This window comes from Frieseomelitta varia, unplaced genomic scaffold, assembly GCF_011392965.1.
Source record: "Frieseomelitta varia isolate USP_RPSP 00005682 unplaced genomic scaffold, Fvar_1.2 scaffold_707, whole genome shotgun sequence".
Taxonomy (NCBI): domain Eukaryota; kingdom Metazoa; phylum Arthropoda; class Insecta; order Hymenoptera; family Apidae; genus Frieseomelitta; species Frieseomelitta varia.
In genome coordinates this window covers 34,075-57,136 of record NW_025110487.1, presented here as the reverse complement: position 1 = coordinate 57,136, position 23,062 = coordinate 34,075, and the positions used below count along the sequence as shown (strand labels likewise).

Genomic DNA, 23,062 nt, shown 5'->3' with positions numbered 1-23,062 from the left:
TTGGCTAGCGGTGATGGTAGATTAGGATAGATGTATAATGACAATGGGAAAGGATACATTTTTTAATTGATTATTTCAGTTACAAGTTCATGCAAGAATCTGTTTCTGTAATTTACTGATATCTCAATCAACTCTACTCATCTCTCGAGAACGTACGTACGTATCGTGCAGAAAGAGTCCAACTCGAAACTCGAATAACGCGCGAATATCCTTCGAATCCTGCGGATTGCAGGAAGAAAAAGGATTGAAAAGAGATAGAAGCAGGAAGAAAGGCAAAATCACGGCCAAAGGCGACAAAGCTACGAACGTTAGGTAGAAGAAAAAAAAAAAGAAAGTGGAAAGCCGAGAGGAGAGAGTCCAGTCTAGGGCCAGAGTCGCGTAATTGAATATATTTAAGCGCGGGAGGGACGTTTGTGCGGATTCTCGGCTTACAGGGACCCCCGTACCGAGGCAACGTCTGCGAGTAAACTGGATTAATCGTCTATGAAGGGAGACTGTAACCCCCGCCGACATTCGTTTGCAATCAGATATTCCCTGTAGGGAATTGGCAACAACGCGAGTCTCTACGAATCGCGCTCGTGGGCCTTGTTTTCGTTTGTTGCTGTTGTATCGATCATCACAACGACGGTGTCGTCGCGAGGGGATAAAAGTACTATGATAATAATACTTTGTTGAGATACAATTCCCGTTTTTTTTTTTTTTTTTTTTTTTTGGACACTGGCGATCTCGTCTGAAAACGAACGCGGCGTTTGAAATCATACGAGTATAAATAGAAAAATGTATGCATGAAAACGAGAAGGTTTCGTGGTGAAACAGGCTTGTTCGCTATTCAACCGAGACACCTGACGCGACTTCTAATGACTGTTCCACCTTTTGATCGATGACACGAGTCGACCTAGTCGAGCACGTTCGTCTCTCCTTCCACTAAATTCATAAACATTCGCACGAACGTCGTTTCGCAAGTGACCGTGGCCAATGCCGATTTCGACGACACGATCGCACGGTCGGGTTGATCTTGTGACGATTAGCCACTCTAACTGGAAGGAAGCCTGCTCTGTATATTTCATACAAAACTTTCGCAACTCAAAAATTTCGTCTGATTCTTTCAGTAGTGATAGAGTTACTTTTCAAGAGGAAAATACAACGAATCGCGGCAGAGAGAGTGGAAATTGCGCGTTTCTTACCGATTCAGGGTCTCCGCCCGCGTTTCGGAAGCGGCTAAACCGAAACCACCGGTCGATGGTCGATTTTATTTGGACGACGCGGCCCCTGGGACGAACGAAGAGGGTGTATAACGATAGAGAAATTGTTTGGCTACCAGTTGCTTGCTCCCAAAAGGCTCGTTTTGCAAGTCGTAAACGAATTAGGGCTTTTCAACGCGGCCATTCATCCCAGCCCAGGGAAGAGATCACCCTTGGCCATTGATTTACATCGCGGTTAACGGGGTGGCTGCCGATACAAATTGCCCGTACCGGTGTATCCATACCGGTCAATTGCTTTTAACCGTCGGCCAAACGTAATTTTACCACTGATTTCCACTGATTTCGTGGCGTTAATTCGGTTGTTTTGAATTTTTCTCCGACGACGCGAACCGAGCGTGACATCTTTGAGAGAAATCCAAGTTTCGGAGAAATCGTTGTCGGACAATTTGAAAATATTTTAGTTAACCTAAATTTCTGTAGTTCGTAAGATGACACCTGAGACCAGTAGAAGTAAGACAGAGGTGCAAAGACCGCGTGAAGAGGAAGAGAATGAGAAGAGGTGAGGAGGAGAGGAGGAGAGAGTGGGGGGGGGGGGGAGAAGTGGCGAAGGAGGATGACGGCGCGAAGAAGGGGTTGCAGGAAAGGGCGGTTGGAAGTCTCGAGGCGAAACTTGCAAAGGTACATCGCGACTCAAGAGGCCGGAAGTAATCGCGTGAGTTTCCGCGCAGCGCAAATCTACGTTATCATCGGCCGATTTCACGGCATTTAGTGGCTGCTGAAGATTCCGCTGGCGTCGGCCCGTGTTGAGAAGAAAGATACGAGAGATCGTTGCTTACGAGTTACATTGTGCTCGGATTACGGAGAGAGTATATCACGCGCACCAGCAAGGGTAATCTAATCTTAGATTAATTTGCCGCGCATACCCGTTAATCGACACTTTTACTCTGATTTTCCTAGAAGATATAGAAAGACACTCCCTCGTGTCTTCTGGAATCAAAGATAAACTAAAACTAAAACGAATCAAATATCGAAGGGTCTGAATCACGACAAGGCCAACATGGTCAACAATTCGCGTCAATCTGAATCGATGTATTGGAACACAGAATTGAAAAAGAAACGAAGAGAAGAGAAGAGAAGAAAGAGCTGGATGAATGAAACCGATTGAAGACGCGTTTCAGCCGGAAAGGAAGCGGAAACACGGCGGGAGGAGGACGACGTGGAAGAGAGGGAAGGCGCAGAAGGAGAGCAAACGAAAAATGAAAGGTTTCAAATGAATCGCGTAATAACCTCTGTAGCCTGTTGGTTTCTTTCCTCCTTCTCCCGACGTTCATTCTCTCCCCTTCGTTTGCTCCCTATGGAAGAGCTGCTTATGTATTCCGGTGCACGGCTGGTTGCACCACTCCTAATGGAGTTTCCAATATTTTCCTTTCCGTCGACTCGCCTCTGTTCCTCGTTTCCCTTGCGCACTCCTCCTCGTTCGCTCTCCTCTTGCCGACCCGATCCATCTCCTCCTCCTCCTCGCCGCACCTCTCTCTCTTCTCACCGCGTTGATCGATTGCCAAACTCCTTCCGCTTAAACGTGCCCCTCTCTTCTATCTATCTCTTTGGCTCCCTTTCAGCGTCTCCTCCTCCTCCTCCTCCTCCTCCTCCTCTTCCTTTTCCTCTTCCTCTTCCTCTTCCTCTCTTCTCGCGGCAACCTGGCGTGCTAATTGTCGGTTAGCTCGTTAGGCTTCGGCCGCGACACTTCCGCGCTTGTTGTAATTGCTCCTCTCGCTTTATTTACAGTTTCTTCTCCGCGAGTAGCGATTTCTCGGGGGAAAGTCGAAGCTTTTAGTTTTAATTTGTAGAAAAGAAGAAGAAGAAGAAGAAGGAAACTTAAATTAGGAATAGGTCCCTACAGAATTTGAATTTTTCTTGTTTACAAAAGTATTATTTTTTATAAAAAAAAAAAAAAGAAATATTGCGGTATAAATCAGGATTTCTCAAAGTGTGTAATTCATAGGTATAACTATTATAATTTGGGGGTCGCAGAAATTTTAATAAAATTAAAAAATTAGTACGAATGTTTAGCTTTGTCTTTGACACACGGTAAAGTTACACTCGTGTGTATAAGAATTGTTATCGAATGAATTTTCTCTGTGATTTATCATCAGCGAGCGTTTTAATTGGTATTCCTAGTTTATATACCTCTGTAGCCAGGTATTTCGCGAAAATACCGTTTGCTCGGGTAAAAGGGGGTCGCCAAGTGGAAAAGTTTGAGAAGCCCTGGTATGTAATAAACTGAGAAACTGAGATTGGAAACGTTTCGAGGAGAAAAGGATTAAAGGCAAGTCTTGTTACGTTTGGTAAATTGCCCTTTGATTGTTCTCTCACGCGTGCGTGAACATATGCATAAAACACGCGCGCTCGCGCCTCGTTCGTTCGAATGGACCTATAAAGCACAGTCTATTTGCATTCATACGATAGTATCGTAAACACTGCTGTGTAACATGTTCATTGTACGTGCAGTGTACAGCAGGATGGACGATTTCGCGTTCTTTCCGACCATTTAACGTTAGCTGCCGCTCATGTTCATGGTCCATCATACTTCTTCGCCGTGAAAACATTATGACGAAAACGTTACTGGCATGAATGAATGAACGTTACGCAACGTTCGTTCCACTATGAAGCTACTGTTTCACCAACTCTTTCGCTGTACAATAAAACGGCGAAGAACTACGAAATGAAAGCGACGCCCGCGCTGATGGCTCTTTGTCGTTGAACTGAATTATTTTTCATTACGTCGAAACGCTTGTTGCACTTGGTCAGTTGTATAAATTTCGTTCCATTATTAATTCGATCGATTAATTTGTTTATTTATTTGCTTCCCCTTTTGAGAAACACAGATTCTTTCCCAGCAAAGATCTTTTTAATCATTTTCTTTTTCGAATAACTCGCGATTAAATGAATCTTAATCACAGGAAGGATATAATTAATAATCTAGAGATTAGAAAGAGATGATTAATGTACATGGTGTGAAGATTAATTCTACCAACCATATAGTTCGCGCCAAAGTCTTACTTCAAACATACTTTTCTGCTCGTTTCGAAAGAATTAAAAAAATCAGATGTCCATAGATACTTGGACTTTGAACTGATATTTTCGTCCCGGTTGCCTACATGCGTCCTATGCAGTTATAAAAAAAAAAAGGAAGCAGAATAAAAAATCGTCGAGTTATCGAATATCCATGAAACGGTATCCAAAATGATCGCCTTCGTTTTAAAAACCAACGACGACGTTAATAGCTACGTATTAATAGCTTGCAAGAAGATAATACCCTCGTCGAACCCGCGACTAATACGAAAGTATCGGAAAACGATTCTATGTGCATACATACATACGTACATATAATATATGTGTATATATATATATATATATATATATATATATATATATATATATATATTGGCGTACAAAAATTCTCCAAGATCGCTTTTAATAATTTTTTTCCTTTTCTTTTTTTTTTTCTCGTGGCTGGTGCCGCGCGAAAGTGATTACGAGGGTAACAGGGTCCCGGATATCGAGTGGCTCGTAACGACTGATATACAAGTTGAGAAGGATCATCCCTGGCTGCGATACGTTACAGCCTAGCGATGGGATCAACTTCGGGACGCGCGTGCCTCGAGATTCAAATCGGAATTAAAATCAGACACTCGGGGAATTTTGGAATTTTCGAATGTTATCTCCTTGGAATCTTTGAACTCCAAGTGTAAATTCCAACGCTTTGAAATCTTCAATGTTCAGAGTCTTGGCGAATTTTAGAAAAATTTTTTTCGGGTCCTCGAGCTCGAGCTGAGTCAGAATCCGTCGCCTTGCCATTTCGCTCGGGTATTGAAAACACTCGAGATGTAAATAGCAATCGCAAAGTCGATAAGTTGAGATTGGAGTCGACTCGCGGCGTGCTTGAGCCCATCGCTGGTTATGAGAAAGCCTAAAGAGAGAGAGAGAGAGAGAGAGAGAGAGCGAGCGAGGGTTGATCGCTATCGTCCCGCGGGTGGATAGGAATTCAAGGTATAATCCGCTTCGGTCTAATGCCTAATCCCACGGACAAATTTATTGGATTCTCGGTCCTTAATGCCAAATATGTGTGCACGCTCGCGGGGAGAAGTTTCGAGCGGGAGAACACTCGCGGTGAAAACGTGTCCTCCCCCCTCCCCCTCCCTCTGGTCGGAGCAGGGGGTGGAATTCGTTCGAACGATTACTTGTACCGAGTGTATTAGTGCCTTAAATGCCGCGGTATTACTTACGGGGTTGCTTCCGCTCTTAATGGTGGCTCTCGTAGCTACCTAAGAGGAGTTTAGAGTGGTTGTTCGAGCAAATTGCAGTAATCAGCTCTCGGTTTGTCACGCATTTACCACACTCGAGCTCCTCAAGTACCAAGTTCGAATTTGCTGAAATTTATTTATAACGTTTGTTGAAACGAAATGTCGGCAGTCTGTCAAGGATTCGTCTCTTTTAACCTGGAAATAAGTAGCTTCTGCACGTGTCCCACTCTCGACCTTTCTCTATCCAGAAACCACCCCTCGAGGCGTACCCCCCCCCCCCTCTCTATCCATTCCATCCATTCTTTCGGCCGGTCCGGTCCGTCGAAATGGTGAGTGGCCGTTACTAACGCATCATGGCCGGCTATTGTCACCGACTGGCTTTTCTAGTCGATTTCGAAATGATAATCGCGACGCAACGCGTCCGAGGGGGGTTGCGAGGTGTCACGCCGGAACGAGTGGCCCAATGTGCGTGATCTTTTTCATTTCCCCTCGCGGACACGCCACCCCTCGACGCGCGGGATTCACCTATGGCGTGTCGCAGCTCGCGTACGGGGTTGGCTGGACCGAGAAGGAAAAAGAAGAGGAAGAAAAAAAAAGGAAAAAAGAGGGTAGAGATACAAAGAGCGCGGGCAGAGGAGAGAGAGAGAGAGAGAGAGAGAGAACGTGGTTGGCATTACGCGTTATTAGCCGACCCTTAATGCCGTGGTGGCCGTTTTTTTGCCGGGCCGAATACGCACGGGCCCGAGGTTGGTGACTTCCCTCCTCGCTTCGATGAACATCGCACGGTAATTCCACGGCTAACATCTGTATCATTGCCAGCTATTCGAACATTCGACGCGCAGCCAATGGTGCATCTGGTGGGGCCCCCCTTTGCCCCTCGCTTTCGGCTTTCGTCTCTCACGTCGTTCGCGCCGATGATCTCTCCCGTGTCTTTCCGACACGACGATCGAAGTTCGGCTCGTTCATTTTCTCTCCTCGGCGAAAAATCCTAAAGGAAAACGGTCTCGAGCGAGAGAGTCGGTGGAGAAATTCGCGGCGAAGGGGAAGAATAACGAGACCGTTAAAACATCGAGTCCTTAAAACTCGAGGTTCGTAAAGACTCGCGGGGCGATGCCGGCACTTGGTGGACCGATGGCGGTGAAGAAAGAAGAGAAAGAGAGAAAGAAAGAAAGAAAGAAAAAAAGAAAGAAAGAAAAGACTGGCTGAGTAATGGCCACGAGCACACGAGTGGCGAACAGGGGCATTATTAATGCCGATAATGGCCGTCGTCGGTGCACTTAACTAAACGTCGCCACTTGGTCGCTCCCTGGAATTTTTTTTCTACGTCGCCCACTCGAACGAGGCCCACCGGCTGCTACAATGGCAACCGCGAGTGAAGTCGCCACTCCAAGTCGCCGGTGTACAGAGTTGATTGTTTCTCGTAACGCGCGTAACCAATCCTCGAGGCCGATTGGAAAAATGCGCCAACGATCACGAGCGACAAAAGGTACACTCTTTCCTTTCACGTTTCAAATCGCACGCGTGCCTTTCGCCAGCTTTTCAACTTCAGCCTCTACTCGATTATTCCGATTGGAAACTGAATGCTACTTTAGAAGTAGTTGCACGCGGAGCGACGGAACGGCGAGAGTTTGTCCATTGTATGAAGTTGATCGGTGGCGGTCAAAGTGGCGAACGCAAGTGGCGCGGTTGTTGTTTCGTTGAAACGTTTTTAATACGCCTCGGTTGGTCTTGTGTCGTCGTTGTGGCTTCTTCGTTGGGTAATTGTGGCCGCCCGTTGTGGTCTCGCGGTCCACAAACCATCTAACGAAAAGTGAAAATGCTAGTTTGTTTCAACGTTTCTAAACTTCTTTCCCAAGTTTTTGGTTTTTCTCTTTTTTACCTGTGACAGCTCATAGTTCAACTGAGAGGATGACACATTAGGCAGACGCGCAGGAACAAAATACACACATTGGCAAGCAAGTATGCGAGCAAATCGAACGATCTCGACGAGGCTTTCTGGTTTAAAAAGACAAAGAGAAACGAAATAATGCCTATTGTTGTGACGCAGGGGGCGCGTTAGCGACGACGTATTGCCCCGGTCGCGCAACGGCGGCGATGGTTTTCATAATGATATCGCGGAGGAAGCGAGAGAACTCGAGAGATAATCCCGTAGCCTCCCCTTTCATGGATGCGGTTAAGGTTCATCCTGGAAAGCTGGCAGGGAGCCACGTTCCTAGTACTAAACTTCTCGTGGAATCGGAGGGCTGTTACACCAAGTTTCCACTACAGGATGTAGAATCCAGAACAATGTGGAACTTCCTCCTCCTCCTCCTCCTCCTCCTCCTCCTCTCTTGCTTCTTTCGTCGTCTATCCTCTATCCTCTGCTCCCTTTCTCGTTGTCTGCAGCTTCCGCCTCCGGTTAGTTCTATCTTTTCCCTCTACCTCTCGCTTTTTTCCACCTCTCACTTCGTTTGCCCCAGTTCTTCCCATTTTCGTTCCGCCGATTGTTCCTTTTCCTTTCTTTTCTCCCCTTTTTGTTTATCTTTTCGAATTTTTTGAACTTTTCGGAACTTTCAGAGCCAGTCACCCCCCGTTGCTTCCTGTTGCTCTCTTTCAGTTCAGTAGTGTATTTTGCAATCTTTATCGGTGATATTTGACCAAAGTGTCCTTTTGCAGTACACTGCAAATTGTTTGATGCAAAATTTGTAAAAGCTTGGAATAATAATTTATAAACGAAGGGAGAACGAGGGGGACGGTGTGGCGATGGCAGCAAACGTGAAAATGAAGTCGGCCATCGCGCTTCAGCGAGCTTGAACTCGCTGGTTGGCGGATGATACGTTGAACGACGATACGAGAGACGATTCGGTTGGGGCGAAAGACCAAGGACAAGAGTAAGAGAAACTGAATGGATGGAGTGGATTTCCCCTCCGACCATGGATACGTTCCCCTTTCGCCTTCCAACATCTGTTGCGATCCTTTCGTTTCTTCCGGACACGTCTCTCGCGAAATTACGAAGAAAAAAAGGAGAGCTCGCCTTTCTCGCCTCTCGTGAAATTATGTTTTGTTTTTTTCTTTTTTTTTCTTTTGCAACAACCGAATGCTCCCTTGAGAATGTAATCGTTGAAAATCGGTTGCCAGTGACGACGTCTGGATTTGAATTGAAAATGAAATGAGAATTGAATGTACAACTTGTACGTTTGAGACGATGTATTCGAGTTTGAACCGTGGTGAAGAGGACTTTCTAATGGAAAACATGGACGCGTTTACTTTCCAGCACGTCTTTTCATAATTGTAAATCGAAGAGAGGAGGAAAGAAGCTACCCTACTGGAATTTACCCTATGAATAATTGTTCGTGGCGCACTTTTAGGCAGGTCTATTACTCTCACAGTCAGTGTTATCACTGAGCCAATATTATCAGGCCTAGTTCCGGTCATCCAACAATATTATTTAATTCCAGCGTCCTTTCTCTCGCGCCTTGTATCGTACTCGCAAAGTTTGCGCAAAGAATTTTTCCATAGGACAGTCGAGTTGAAACCCACTTTCAACAGTGGGTTCCTTTTGTCATAGGCTACACGAGGCACGGCAAAGTTCATAGGTGACAATCGATTCGATAAACTTGCCACTAGTGCTAAATGTCACTGACGCAAACTACAAAGACCGTAAGACTGCGCGCAACAAAGGGTCTGTCATGTAACAATAACATCACGCGATAATTAACGAAGCATTAACGAACTTGTCAAATCGAGATGGTAGCAGGAGGTGGTTGGACACAATGATTCGACGATGCGAGACAGCTCGAAACAAGCGGCAGGAGAGGAGAGAGACCGTAGAGAGGCAAAAGGAAAAAAGGAAACGGCACGAGGCTCGACAACGGAAGTTGGCAGTTGGACCTCCCATCGAGAAATTGTTATCAGGTTTCCATTAACGCGACTCGAAGACTCCTGGGAGCAAAGACTTTGGCCGCGAGGTAGAAGATTATCGTTGGTGGAAGCGAAACAAAGAGGAGGCTAGGCCGTGAAGGTGAAAATTAAAGAGAGAAGGTGAAAGATAGGAGCCAGAGATAAAAAAGCGAGAGAAAAAAGAATGTGGTAGGGGAGTAAAGGAAGAGAGTAGAGGGAGAGAGAGAGAGAGAGAGAGAAGGGTGGCACTTTGCACGGATGACAGAGGCGTATCGTGCAAGAGAGAAGAGGGACGGCTGGCGTCGGGACGCTGCGACGTCTTATCGTGCGTCCCTCTTTCCCTAGCCAGCCATTCCACCAGCTTTCCCCCCCCCCCCCGCCCCCGCGTGCAACCCTCCAGGCAGTTCTCGTCGTCGAGCCAAAACCCAGTGACGCCTCGACGCGCTCACCCAGAAACCGACGATAAGGTTCACCCAGCAACGCCTCCTTTCTCCCTTCGATCCTCCACCCACCCATCCACCCGTTTTACTCGCGTTTCTACGTGCACGTACGTGTACCTACCTATATATATATATATATATATACACACACACACACACACACGCACGCACTCGCGCGCGCACCTACGCGGCGAAAAATCGTGCACGCACGTGGATATTTATATAAGAAAACTGACGAGGGCCTCTGTCGACGACCCTTGAAAAAGAAGGAACGAGAGAGCGGCAGGGTCAGTAAAAAGTCGCGACGCTCTACTCACGCGATCGATAGGGTTTCCTAGCCGATTTCCCTTTTTTTCTTCTTCCATCTTCCTTCAAATGAGAAATTTAGGATCTCCCATCTGTCTGAGAGTTGAAAAGTTTATGAAATCCAAACGCGGACTGCTACACTGTTGCGAAATCTGAGGAGTAATTATCCTCCGATACGTAGATCATTTTCATAGCGAGGGCACACAGCGTTCATAAAACGGAAAATAAAACGGCAGTCAGGCGAGAATTACGTATTATGTGGATACATATATAGAATTTGAATTAAAACCGAACGCCATGGGCTTCGATTGTTTTACACCGGTGGATAACTCTGTGGATAATTCGTTTGTTGTTTCATTCCTATTGCCTTTGCGTAGTAAATTACGTGCGGGGGTGCGCGTTTAAAATGTCGACAGGCGTTCAGAAACACGCGTTTAAAGAAAGAATCGTTACGAGCCAATAGAGATAAATCGTTGCGATAAATCGTTGGCTGTCGATATCGTACACACGTGCACGTGAAATTTACATATTTTCGTACATTCGAAAGTGAATGATGATATTTCTCTATGAATTTCTCTTTGTAATTGCGGTGCATAAAATCGTGACGTAAAAAATGGTGGCGTTTGTTTTAGTGGCGGAACTGGAGGGCGGCGCACACTCGGACGAGACGAACAGCGGCGGTGACAACAGCAACGCCGGTAGCGTGTCCGGAGGCACGGACGACGACCAGGCGCGTCTCCGTTTAAAAAGGAAGCTTCAAAGGAATCGCACGAGCTTCAGTAACGAGCAAATCGACGCTCTCGAGAAGGAATTCGAGAGGACGCATTATCCAGACGTATTCGCCAGGGAGAGACTCGCTGGCAAGATCGGTCTGCCGGAAGCTCGAATACAGGTGACTATATTTTATACCCGCACACTTTTTCTTTCAATTCTCTTCTCTTCTCTTCTCTTCTCTTCTCTTCTCTTCTCTCCTTTTCTCTTTACTTCTCTTTTCTTTTCTCTTCTGTATTTTCATTCGCTCTTCTCATTCGTTCGTTTCAAAATTCCAAAGGTGAATCGGTGCTACTGTCTCACTGTGCGTGTGCTTGTGCGTGTGTGTCGAGAGCGAGACAATGCGTGAGATGAAGTCAGTGTGAGGACGTGATCGAGCGCGAGAACGGTCGTTTCATCCCTGTTACATCCTACATACAATTATGGCCACGATGTAATTCTTCGTTTTACTCCTGGTGTATCCTTCAGTCCTCCAATTCCGACGAAACCAGTCGCAATCCTTCGTATTGCTTCGTATTTCGTTTGATGCTTCTCGTTCGTAAGTTCATCCCTTCGTCGTATCATTTATTGTAATTTCATGTTTCAAACAGACTGTATTGACAAAATTATAACAAATTATATTATATTTCACTGATATTATATTGCAATAAAAGTCACGTTCTATTTTTTAACATCGAGTCTTTGTTAATCACCTAACGAGGCTGACCAGAAATCCCTGGATTAATAATACTTGCGCGTCTCCGTGCAAGGAATTCAAAGGAAACGAACGGTTCTTTCACCTGGTTGATCGATATTTTACATTGTAGAGACTAATACGTTCATAACGATCGCACGAACGAAATACCAACGTACAAATCCCAAAAGGCGCAACTGCAGAGTCCACTCCAGAGTCCCCAAGCCGCCCGATCTCCGGCCGAACTCGCGAGACGATTTCCATAAAAGAAACGGATCGAGAAACGAAAGACCGAAAATTAGGCGGAACCTGTAGCCTAGCGATTGACCTGTATCTTCGTCTGTCTTCTCGTTCACTAACTCAGGTGTGGTTTTCGAATCGGCGGGCCAAGTGGCGGCGCGAAGAGAAATTGCGCACGCAACGGAGGGACAACCCGCAACACCAGCAGCCACAGCAGCAACAGCAACAGCAACAACAGTCGCAGCAGCAGCAGCAACAGCAGCAGCAACAGCAGCAACAGCAACAGCAGCAACAACACGCCGGAGGGGTGAGCCTGGTGGGTGCTGGCCATCCGACACCGCCACCAGCCTCGGGTATTTTGGCTAGTCAACCACCGCCGCAAGCACCACCCTCTCCACCGAGGATACACCATGGTTTCGCACCCACGGCCGTTTATCCGGGAATACCCAGCATGCCAGACTCGTATAGGTGAGAATCAACGTCGTTTCTTCGATGGTGCTCCTGATGTTTCCATCCCTTTTAACCCGGTTATCGTTCAGCCGCTGAAGAAATTTAGGATTGAATTAGACAGCTGCTAAATCCAATAGTACGAAGGATATAAAATATCCTCGGAAGGATATGAAAGGCTGGAAATGTTAGTAATGTGATGTTAATTGTTCTAATTAGTCATCTGTACTATTTGCGGATTAAATAACGGCGATACGATGACTCGAAAGTTACGGTAACTCGTCATACGTGGAGGAGGATCTCGATCTATTACAGAAAAATTTGTAAATCATTGTTCACGAGTTTCCCACGACGAATGGGATATGGAAAGAAAGTTCAGGGTTTATTTGATAACATACAACTGCAAAAGTTCGATAATTATTGCTCTAAATTAGTTTTTTTTGCAATTGAAAAATTAGCCCGTTTATGGACACACAAATGCTAGCGGCGCGTAGCGGTGAACCGGTGGAACTAACGTATATTGCTGTCCTTGTCGCACACTGGTGCTCTCCTTGTCTGTCACGCAATGTATATCTGTCCTTGTCGCACACTGGTGCTCTCCTTGTCTGTCACGCAATGTATATCTGTCCTTGTCGCACACTGTTGTGCTCCTTGTCTACCGACGCTGCTGCCCTCTAAGCCAGTCTGATTTTTTTTTGGAACTAAAAGGTAAATTGGAAAAATCCGATAGATGGCACCACTTGCTACAGTACACATACCGACACGTACCGACATGTACCGACAGTGTACTGTGGCAAGTGGTGCCATCTATCGGATTTTTCCAATTTACCTTTTAGTTCCAAACAAAAATCAGACTGGCTTAGAGGGCAGCAGCGTCGGTAGACAAGGAGCGCAACCGTGTGCGACAAGGATAGATATACATTGCGCGACAGACAAGGAGAGCACTAGTGTGCGAAAAGGACAGCAATATACGTTAGTTCCACTGGTTCACCGCTACGCGCCGCTAGCATTTGTGTGTCCATAAACGAGCTAATTTTTCAATTGCAAAAAAAACTAATTTAGAGCAATAATTATCGAACTTTTGCAGTTGTATGTTATCAAATAAACCCTAAACTTTCTTCCCATATGCCATTTGTCGTGGGAAATTCATGAATAATGATTTATAAATTTTTCCATAATAGATCGAGATCCTCATCCATTTAATATTTAATTTCTTGCAAATTGTATTTAAAATTTCGATCAAAATCAATCGCAAATTAACAATTAACATTATTGAAGGTGTTCGTAATAAATTGCACAAGTAGTTTTTGTGTAATCAGTTAATTATTAGTATTTATTAGTAATTATTACAACGAAATCGTGTTATGTACAATTTATGAATTTATTTGTATAAAAGATAAGAACAATTCCACAATTACATAAAATGTAATGTACAGCATTACATTACAATTGTCTAATTAAGATATAATGAAACATCTTGTAATATTCTAATTAATCAATACTTGTACATTATGTTTATAATCTTTGAGTTATCATAATTTCAAATCCCTATAGTGCTACAAATAACAGCATAACTAGACTGCATATTTTTCTTATTTTAATATATTCATGGGAAATTTGGAAGTGGAACGCTGCAGACAGTACATGCACTATGCGAAAACTTTTACATTCATATAAATATAAAAATGCTCGAAAATCTACAGTCTATTCTACAGCTGTACTACTTGCACAAATTTCTGCTGGTGGAAATTTGCCTGTTTCTCATTTAGTGTTTGAGGACTTTTGTAAAACCTTGCAGCCCAATGACGTCGATGCCGAGTTTTACGATGTCCAGCGGTAGCCAGCAGAACCAGCACACCACCAGCAGTATGTCGTCGTTGTCAACAGGCGGTGGGATGGGCCCTATGGGCATGACCGTGGGCATGACAGTGGGCCCAAGTCCCGGAGCGTGCCTTCAGCAACGGGACAACGGATACTCGTGCGGCGTGGCTCGTCCACCGAGTTACGAGCCCCTTCATCTGGGATACGGGGCACGGCCCACGTGCAGTCCCACCCAGCCATACCACACCGCGGGCCTGAATCAGTACAATCAGAATACCAGTTCCACCGGTGAGTGTCTACCGCACTCACTGCACTCGCTGCTTGCACTTTAGCCGATGGACTACCACGGATAACACGCTATCCAATCTCCCGGTAATGGATTATACTCGCTTCTGCGTTACCGCAAGGTGTTTTTATCGTTACAAAACTCCATTCCCTTCAGCCTGTACCTACATGCATAATAATGGTAGTTAGTCTCGCTGAATTTGGCTGGTTGAGCTTGGCTAGCTCGAGTGGTTCTTAGGTTTTGTCGCGTGGTAATTACCGGTTTAACATGGTGTGTTTGTTGTCGTTGGATTTAAAGGGACTCGCTGCTTCGAGAATCGATTCAGTTATTCCTTCCAAGCCTGGAATTAAAATTGAATTAGAATAGAATAAATCACTTGCAATACTATTAAAATGCCAGAAGCTTAAGAGAATAAGTCAATTGTAAACTCTACCTAAAGTAAAATTCCCGAGAAAATTTATAATATTTTAAAAGTCGGAAAGTAAATTACTTACGAACTTACATAGTTCGTGATAGCGTGGTGTAAGTAGTTTTATCCTAAAGATCCGTAGGTTTCAAGGTGACGGCATTTTTTTTTTTTTTTTTAGATAATATCCTACAGTGTATATTTCTAGGCCCAATATAGAGATATTAAGTTTAACAAGATATGGTAAAAGGTCATTTTGGGTCGCAAAAGGTCGGAAGTTAATAATGCAGAAGAATATGCTTACCTGTTAATCATTAATGTGATATTACACGTGCACGTAAACATTCCTATCTGGATAGCTTAGTGTTAAAAATGTTATAAAATTATGTCCCAGTTGATCTCGAATTCGCATGACTGACCATCTTCTGTATTTTTATTCTTCAGACACTCAAATGCTTTGAAAGGTCTCATCTTGAAAGATTCTTAATCTCGATGCTGATATCCTATATCAATACAACCACGATAACATTGTTAATATAACACAAGAAATACGAGAAGACCCTCGTACCTAGAAAATCCTAACTTAACGTGCCTGAATAATTTCTCACAGATACGAGGGTTTTGTTGTAAATATGTACGCTAAACGTAATGTCTGTAATTCTTACCAATAAGATATATCAGTTAAACAAGGCGGTTTACTTCTCTTTCAGGTCTGATATCACCAGGTGTCAGCGTGCCGATCGCGGTACCGGGTCAACCAGCACCAGACATGGCAGCGCAATACTGGTCCCCTCGGCTACAGTGACCGTGGTGGTCATCGGTGTCGACATCCTCTCCGTAGGCTTGAGCTTCTTTGACTTACGTTAGTCTTACAAACGTTAGATACAGGAGAACGCAAGGAGAAGACGTTCGAAATCGATGAAAGGGCAGCTCTTGCAATCGTTCAGTAAAAAAATCGTTCTGTTGTCGATGATCGTCGACTGCCTTTGACCAATCCAAAGGCCGATTTCTCTTCAAAATCACTCGAAGAACGTACGAGGAAGGAGAATAAAAATGATAACGATGATGATGATGATGATAAACGTCACGTCTGACGATAAGATCTATCAAACGTAAGAAAAATAAATTTTGCGAAAAGTTTCTTTTCACGCGCGAGATGAAAGTTCTTTTGCGAATCGATCGACGTGTACGACCGTTAATTACAGAGGGTTCCCAGTTGCTTTCTCCTGAGCTTACTTTTTCAATCCGATTGTTTGAAACAAATCGAAATATTTACCTTTCAATGTGCTCGTACACGCCTGGAAGCATGAGGAAAAAAATACTTTTGTCTCGAACGAATTTACGAAATGCAGATGTTTAGAAGTCTTTTAGTCGTAGACTCGCGCATCATCGATACTCTAAAAGAGGAAAATAAAATCAAGAAAACGTTCAGAAAATTCACATAATCAGTAAAACAATCGAAACACTTACGGTAGTACTGTAAAGTTTTTATGCCGCAGATAATCTACAATTATCTCCTGATAATCTCTCGTTTATGTTTTCTATATAGCTATCGTACTTCTCCTACAATGCTACAGACCAAAGAACTTAATTGGACATGGATTTGCCAAATAAAACTTGTTACAAATTTAAATTATATTTCTATGGTTGCGAATGCGAAACGAAACTTTTTATCAGTTACAATGTACTAAAATTAAAATAAATTATAGGTTATACATAACTTAAGACATCATCAATTTCAAAAGTCTCTGTACAAACCTTAAAAAGACAGCGAAACAATTTTTCTTAAACTAACCTCAAAACCAGTTGTAAAAAGATGGATCCTTGGCCAACAAATTCCTTTGGTCTCTAGTATGAATGGTACATAAAATAGTTCTCAGGACGCGTGCAATTTTCTCCTCAAATAAAAAAAAAGAAAAGAAAAGAAAACCTCTTGTTTGTGTCGCGAGTTACGATTACGAAAAGTACTTTTAGCAAGAGTATCTCCATGGTAGTCCATGACGACACCATGACGGAGAAGTTTCTTTGTAACGAAGCTAATAGGTAGGTACCGAACTGTTTCAATATGTTGTTAGCGGAATTTACGTCACGAAGTATTTTCGTTTCGATGGTAATTAAGTAATAATAGGCAGCCAAGGTACTATTATATTGGCTTATTATCGACCAGCAGAAATTGAGCAACATACGTAGAGAGGTCTTCGAGACATTCGTTCGAAGCTGAACGTTTAAAATGTTCTGTTGTAAGCGGCAATATTATACATAAAATTTGCGAATAAATCGAGAAAATTGAAGACTAATCATTGATAGACATATTACTTCGCGTTTCGATCTTACATAGTTATTTTTCCGACCTCTTTGTTAGCGCTACATAGCGTGCAGACGATGTTACAACAAGTTTTCTTTAATCATGCACGAAGTTTTATTTTTTTTTTTTTTTTTTCTTTTCTCCTTAAAATTGGAAAGTTCAGAAACTCTGAAGATTTGAAATGTTGGAAGACTCGACGATTCGAAAATCAGACTTGAACTTAAATTTGAGAGCTTACCCTGCCAGTTACGAATCTATTTTCATTTCGATCGAATTTACAAGTACGAGGACTGCCTTTTGCTAGTCTTTGCCCTTTGGAATTATTAATTACACTTCGTTAGTTTTTCCACATTTTTAAAGAAAACTTTCCTAACGTCTGGACGTATTTTCTCACGAGAAAACGTAAGTTTTCGAACCGAAATATTTCGTTCTTCGATGCGATCGTTTAATTCCAAGCGTCGTCGTCGTTTTTCTCCGACCACGAGGCGGCGACGACTTTACTTATCATAATATAAATTTAAAGAAATAATTCATATCGGAATCGGAGCAGAAAACGAAATTCGAGGAAAAAATTTGTATGATAACCAAAGGGAAAAGAAATTACACATGAGAAAGAACAGCAACAAAAAGAAAAGAAAAAGAAAGTAGAGCATTAATGAGGAAGAAGAACTCGTTAGCAAGAATGGGGAGAATCTCGCAGAGATTTTAAACCACAGTTTCTTAGACGTAATTTCTATAGGCGAATAAATAAAATAAAAAAAAGAGAGAGAGAGAGGAGATCGTAAGAAAAAAAACCATAGTTTTTAAGTCGGTATTATTTATATTCGTGTAAGAAGTCGAAGAGAAGCAAGAATAATTGAACGTTTGTTGTGTGTACATCGTAAAGAATATCTCGACATTTATATTATAGTTGATTCCAATCCCCCAAATATCCGATTAAAAAAAAAAGCGAGATCGAACTCATCATTTATATCCGGTGCAAGATTTTGATCAGTCAGAATGACGCGAAACCAGGTATGTTAACCGTACGATTATGCATTCAAAATAAATAGTGTGTGCATTCAAGTAACATTCAGTTTGATTTCACCACTTACCTTTCAATTCACTTATTTTGGACTTATTTCTAATGTAAAATTTATAATAGAGGAAAGGAGGAACGAGGTCCAGCAGTTTTTGCAAATGTAACAATCGTATATTTGTTCCAATTTAATACTATCCCTTAACACAATCGTATCAGAAGGTAGTTGGATTTTCTATGCTTTCAAAGATCAGAATCACTTGTAGAAACGTCCAACAGAACGAACGAATCTTCCAAGTCCCGATTTAGCCTACTCTATTCCCTATCGACGAAATGCAAATCAAATAAAGGATAGCCAACAATTTTCTCAGATTAATAACATAGATTAATATAAGTTGATTAAAAGAAAATTCGTTTAGAAATTGAAAAATATAACATAGATTAATATAAGTTGATTAAAAGAAAATTCAACGTTCGTTTAGAAATTGAAAAATATAAATTTCTAAACAAATTTCTTAAATTCATCTTGAAAGTAAATCTTACTTGAATTTTAAAATTATTTTGAATTATCTTTTAGTTATTTAGTTATTAATTAAAATTATTACTCTCTCCAGTAAAATTGATAAAATTGATTTTCTTACGTTTTGTTTAAATAATTTGTATTTCCGATATTTTGAAATTACGAAATATGAATTATTTAACGAAGCTAATCAAAATACTAGAGCGGAGAATACTCTTCCGGACTTAAATAACGCTTGAAAGCTTCGTAACAATTCGAAAATAATAAATAAAAGAATTCTACATCGAACACAGATACATCAGATATGTGTATATCTGATTCAATTCTATTGAAATCTTTTTACACGACAAAGAACATAATTAAGATTTGGAAGTTAAATATTAATCTTCAATTTTTAATTCAACAAATGCTTTGTCTCTTTTATTCTTATTAATTAAGTATAACCATTGTTTAAAACGTTGTTAATTTTCTTATTTACAATTTGTCTCAATTTTGAGAACCATTTAATATCATGCAAATAAAATAATAGTTAAAAAAATGATTGTTAATGGCTTTGATTGTTCTAAATATCGCTCCGAAATATAAATAATTAGAATAAAACTAGAGATATGTTCAACAAAAAGAAAGAAAATATGATTAAAGATAACGAATCCCTAACAATTTTAACAAAGGAACATCTTAACATTATATAAAGACGAATAAAAAATGACGGAAATGCATTCGTTCTCAAGAACAAATATTGTCGTATAATATTAAATATTATAATATAAAGACTATAAAACACAAATAAAATAATAAAACAATAGTGTATTAAAATTATGTCATCGTCGAAAAAAAAATCCTGGACTAATAAATCAGCAATATCGACGAAACTTTCGCGAGTATGAGAATTATTTTCTCAATTTATCTCACCTATCAACACTGTTTTCCATAACTTTCTATAAAAGGGAGAATTTTGGAAAAGATCGAATTTTAAATTCCGACAATAGTGTAAAAAAAATTAAAGGTCAGGAATTCGACCAATCTGTGAAGAATCCTTCCTTCGCGTTCCTTCACAAATACACAGCATCCAGACATCGGTAAAGTCAGCTACAAAAGCAATCGAATTCGAAAATACGATCCTCTTCGCCCTTTACTAATTAAACACGATTAAAAATTATCTAAGAATTCTCTTCACCTATTTAAGAATCAACCTATAACGACAACTGCCTATTCATCGACGTTCTCGTCTCATCTTGCGACGAAAGAAAACCAGAAAGACAGAATCCCTCAGTCGCTTCGAAAGTAAGTGGAAAGTAAGTCGAACGACAAATTTTACCTGCTTTTTCTCCACTCATCGACAAACGAGAGAAAGAGAAACCACGAGATATGAACAAATATCATTCCAGTATGTATGTACATGCTCCTTATTAGCCTTTCCTCCAAACCGAGGTTTTATCTTTGAGCAACGCGTCGATGTCGTTCAAAATATCATCCGACGCCATGTCCAACGTTAAATAATCCTCTTCATTTATATTCAACAAACTGTCTGCTTCTTTGGAATCTTCGACAGTGTTAACTGATTGCAAGTTCTTTTGCTTGCTTCTCTCTAACGGCACCTGATCTTCGTCCGTGCTGCTGTCGCACAATCTGACCTCAACCTCATTCTTCCTAGGCCTACTGGTCGAACTCGACGATTCCGATTCGTTCAATCTCGCCATGGAACTGGACTCAGGATTGTTTCTACCTGACTCGTCCCTCTTCTCCTCGAGCTGCTGCTCTTGGTCAGTTCTCGCGTCTCGTTCTTCATCCTGAAGCGAGCCCAACCTCTTTGGAGATCTTCTGAGCTTAACAGGCGGCACTATGCCGCTCGAAATCGCGTCGCGATCGTTCGGACACTTCATTTTACGCCTGCGCTTCGAAGCGTCTTGCTCGAAATTTTCATTCAGACGTCTTTTCACTCCTCTGGCGGAAATTGTTTCTGTAAGTCCAGCCAAACTTTCCACGGTGTCGTTCAACAATTCCGTCGAGCTCGCCGCCTCGCTGTTCCCGGTTTTAGCCTCCTCGAAGCTTTTACGCTTTCGACGACGAATTTCGTCGAGTGTGAGAACCTCGAAGTCCAATCCCTTTCTGTCGTTCGAATCTTTGTTTGCCGGCGGATACTGGGAGATTCGTTTCGTCCTACGAGCCTTGATGTTACCGTCACCAATGTCGCTCTGAGAGCCCTCAGCCTGATAGGAATAGTAGGCGGCACTCTCGGCTTGAATCTCCTCCAGACGAATCTCCTCGTATGTCTTGCAGTACGGGACCCTCGGCTGCGGCTTTACCGGAGACGGTACACTTTCATTGTCCGACTCTGGAAGAAACATATCACGAAATTGCGAAAATTTGCTGTTTTATTACTTCGATGTTCGAGGATGCTCCATTTTTTGTTGTTAGACACCTTGGACACCATTCGTCTCCATTCAAATCATTATTATCCCATTCCTCTAGAACAGTTTACAGCTATTTGAAAAATATCTCTATCCGTCTGTCAGTTTCGATTCGTTCTTAAATATTCTGTTCAGCGTCTCTCCAAAGCGTCTCTTTTTCAGTTAGAATTATTTCAAAGGCACTGAATTTACTCTATAAAGCGAGCGTACTCTGAGTTTTGATCGCAGATCGTTTCTATCACATATTTTTTTTTTTTTTTTTTTTAGTAGACTTAAGNTATTTATTTTATTTACTTGTCTGTTATTAAATATTTATATAATTGTGTTAAACGTTAAATATTTATTTTGTATTTACTTTTAGAAATATGACTGTGACACTTGACCCTCTAAAAATATAAATAAATATAAATCAGATATTTTATATATTTTTTTATTTATTTTATTTACTTGTCTGTTATTAAATATTTATGTAATTGTGTTAAACGTTAAATATTTACTTTTATATTTACTTTTCGTTTTAGAAATATGACTGTGACACTTGACCCTCTAAAAATATAAGTAAATATAAATCAGATATTTTATATATTTTTTTATTTATTTTATTTACTTGTCTATTATTAAATATTTATATAATTGTGTTAAACGTTAAATATTTATTTTATATTTACTTTTCGTTTTAGAAATATGACTGTGACACTTGACCCTCTAAAAATATAAATAAATATAAATCAGATATTTTATATATTTTTCTATTTATTTTATTTACTTGTCTGTTATTAAATATTTATATAATTGTGTTAAACGTTAAATATTTATTTTATATTTACTTTTTAGAAATATGACTATAACGTCGTGTATTCGTATATTCCACCCTTTGATAATTTTACCTTGTGCAGACACATTGTTGCTTCGTCATTGTATCTCGCCGATACAAAAATTATAGTTATTTACGTATTAGATGTTATAGAAATCAATATAAGTCAGATATTTTTTTGGATTTGCAAGTTTTTAGTAAAATAAATAAATTTATGTTTGGTAATATAAATAAATTTGTTAAACAATGTTAGTAAATATTATTAACCTCTTGCCGCGCACGTCGAGAATTTTTTGTCCCAAAATTGCAATACTTTCTCAGTGTTAAGTATATTTAGGTATAACCCAGGCGAAACAAATAATAAATTTATTACTTCTCAATGTGATATCATACTGACGAGTTTAAAAGGAAAAGAAAGCGACAAATTGTACACGGTTTGGTTACGGTCCGCAATCAGTTGCCAGTGCAAATAGTTAAAATGATATAGATGTCAGTAAAATAAATAAATTAACATTCAATTTAATTAAATAAAATTTAATTAAAAGTTAATAATTATTAATAGTACACAGACACACATATATATTTGCCATATTCCGTACTGCTTTTCTTTAAAAATTCAAAAGCAGCATTCTTTTAGTCGCAGCACTGTGAAAATGTGTTGTGAAAGTAAATTTAAATAGTAAGACATGACAATAGGTGGTAACATCGTAGAAGTTCTAAAGTGTAGACTAGTAAATGTTCTCTTATAATTGATCAAACGTTCGCACGATAATTCTCTGATACTTTAATAGTTAACAAAGTATCCCTGATACTTTAATAGTTAATGAAATTTGTGATTGTTATAAACGCGTAATTTCGTTGAATTTTAATTTGATTAAAACGTTGGCGATTCCGGAGTGATATTAATTCGATCGTCAAAGCTTCGCTGTATGTTATTCATTGCTGCATACAGGACACTACAAATTGATATTAAAAATCTATACTGTCTGCATTTTTGTAAATTGTAAGAATGCAGGTACAATCAAATTTCCTTACAAACAGAAAAATATTTAAAATAGGAAAGGAATGGATTTTCGCGAGTTCTTCACACTCGGCAATCGAACAATTGTCGATCTATAAATCTAATTTCCAAAAACTCGCGTGTAATAAAAGTTTTCCCGCAAGGAACGTAACTGGAAAGCTTCTGCAGCATCGTCGAACGACACCGATTCCCCGGTAA

The 23,062-nt window shown here is 41.0% G+C and overlaps 2 protein-coding genes and 1 long non-coding RNA gene across 11 annotated transcripts in view; 1 reads left to right on the top strand and 2 right to left on the bottom strand.

Annotated features, from left to right (window-relative positions):
• LOC122535359 (paired box protein Pax-6-like) overlaps positions 1-17,866 on the top strand; it is a 71,304-nt gene extending 53,438 nt beyond the window's left edge. Inside the window, exons 7-10 of one of the 3 annotated variants that reach the window (XM_043666831.1) lie at positions 10,764-11,023; positions 11,967-12,283; positions 14,061-14,371; positions 15,486-17,866. In XM_043666831.1, coding sequence (XP_043522766.1) covers positions 10,764-11,023; positions 11,967-12,283; positions 14,061-14,371; positions 15,486-15,580 — 983 coding nt within the window. In that variant the 3' untranslated portion in view covers positions 15,581-17,866. Of the gene's footprint in view, positions 1-10,763; positions 11,024-11,939; positions 12,284-14,060; positions 14,456-15,485 lie in introns of all 3 variants that reach the window. The other 2 variants (XM_043666830.1, XM_043666832.1) reach the window with 2 other exon arrangements.
• Positions 14,441-16,659, bottom strand: LOC122535361. Of its 7 annotated transcripts, none has more exons than XR_006308153.1 (6): positions 16,571-16,659; positions 15,441-16,462; positions 15,080-15,278; positions 14,872-14,979; positions 14,628-14,709; positions 14,441-14,532 (listed from the first exon to the last, which is right to left on the bottom strand). It is a non-coding gene; the product is annotated as an uncharacterized LOC122535361 (long non-coding RNA). The 7 variants fall into 7 exon arrangements; XR_006308152.1 differs by lacking the exon at positions 14,872-14,979 and having other exon boundaries at positions 15,441-15,878; positions 16,052-16,462; XR_006308149.1 differs by lacking the exon at positions 14,872-14,979 and having other exon boundaries at positions 15,441-16,172; positions 16,246-16,462.
• An 867-nt stretch (positions 17,867-18,733) lies between the features above and the next one.
• LOC122535364 lies at positions 18,734-21,300 on the bottom strand. Its single transcript, XM_043666835.1, has one exon. It carries the CDS (start codon positions 20,964-20,966, stop codon positions 20,028-20,030), a length of 939 nt encoding a protein of 312 aa, XP_043522770.1. The 5' UTR covers positions 20,967-21,300; the 3' UTR covers positions 18,734-20,027.
• Positions 21,301-23,062: the final 1,762 nt, after the last annotated feature.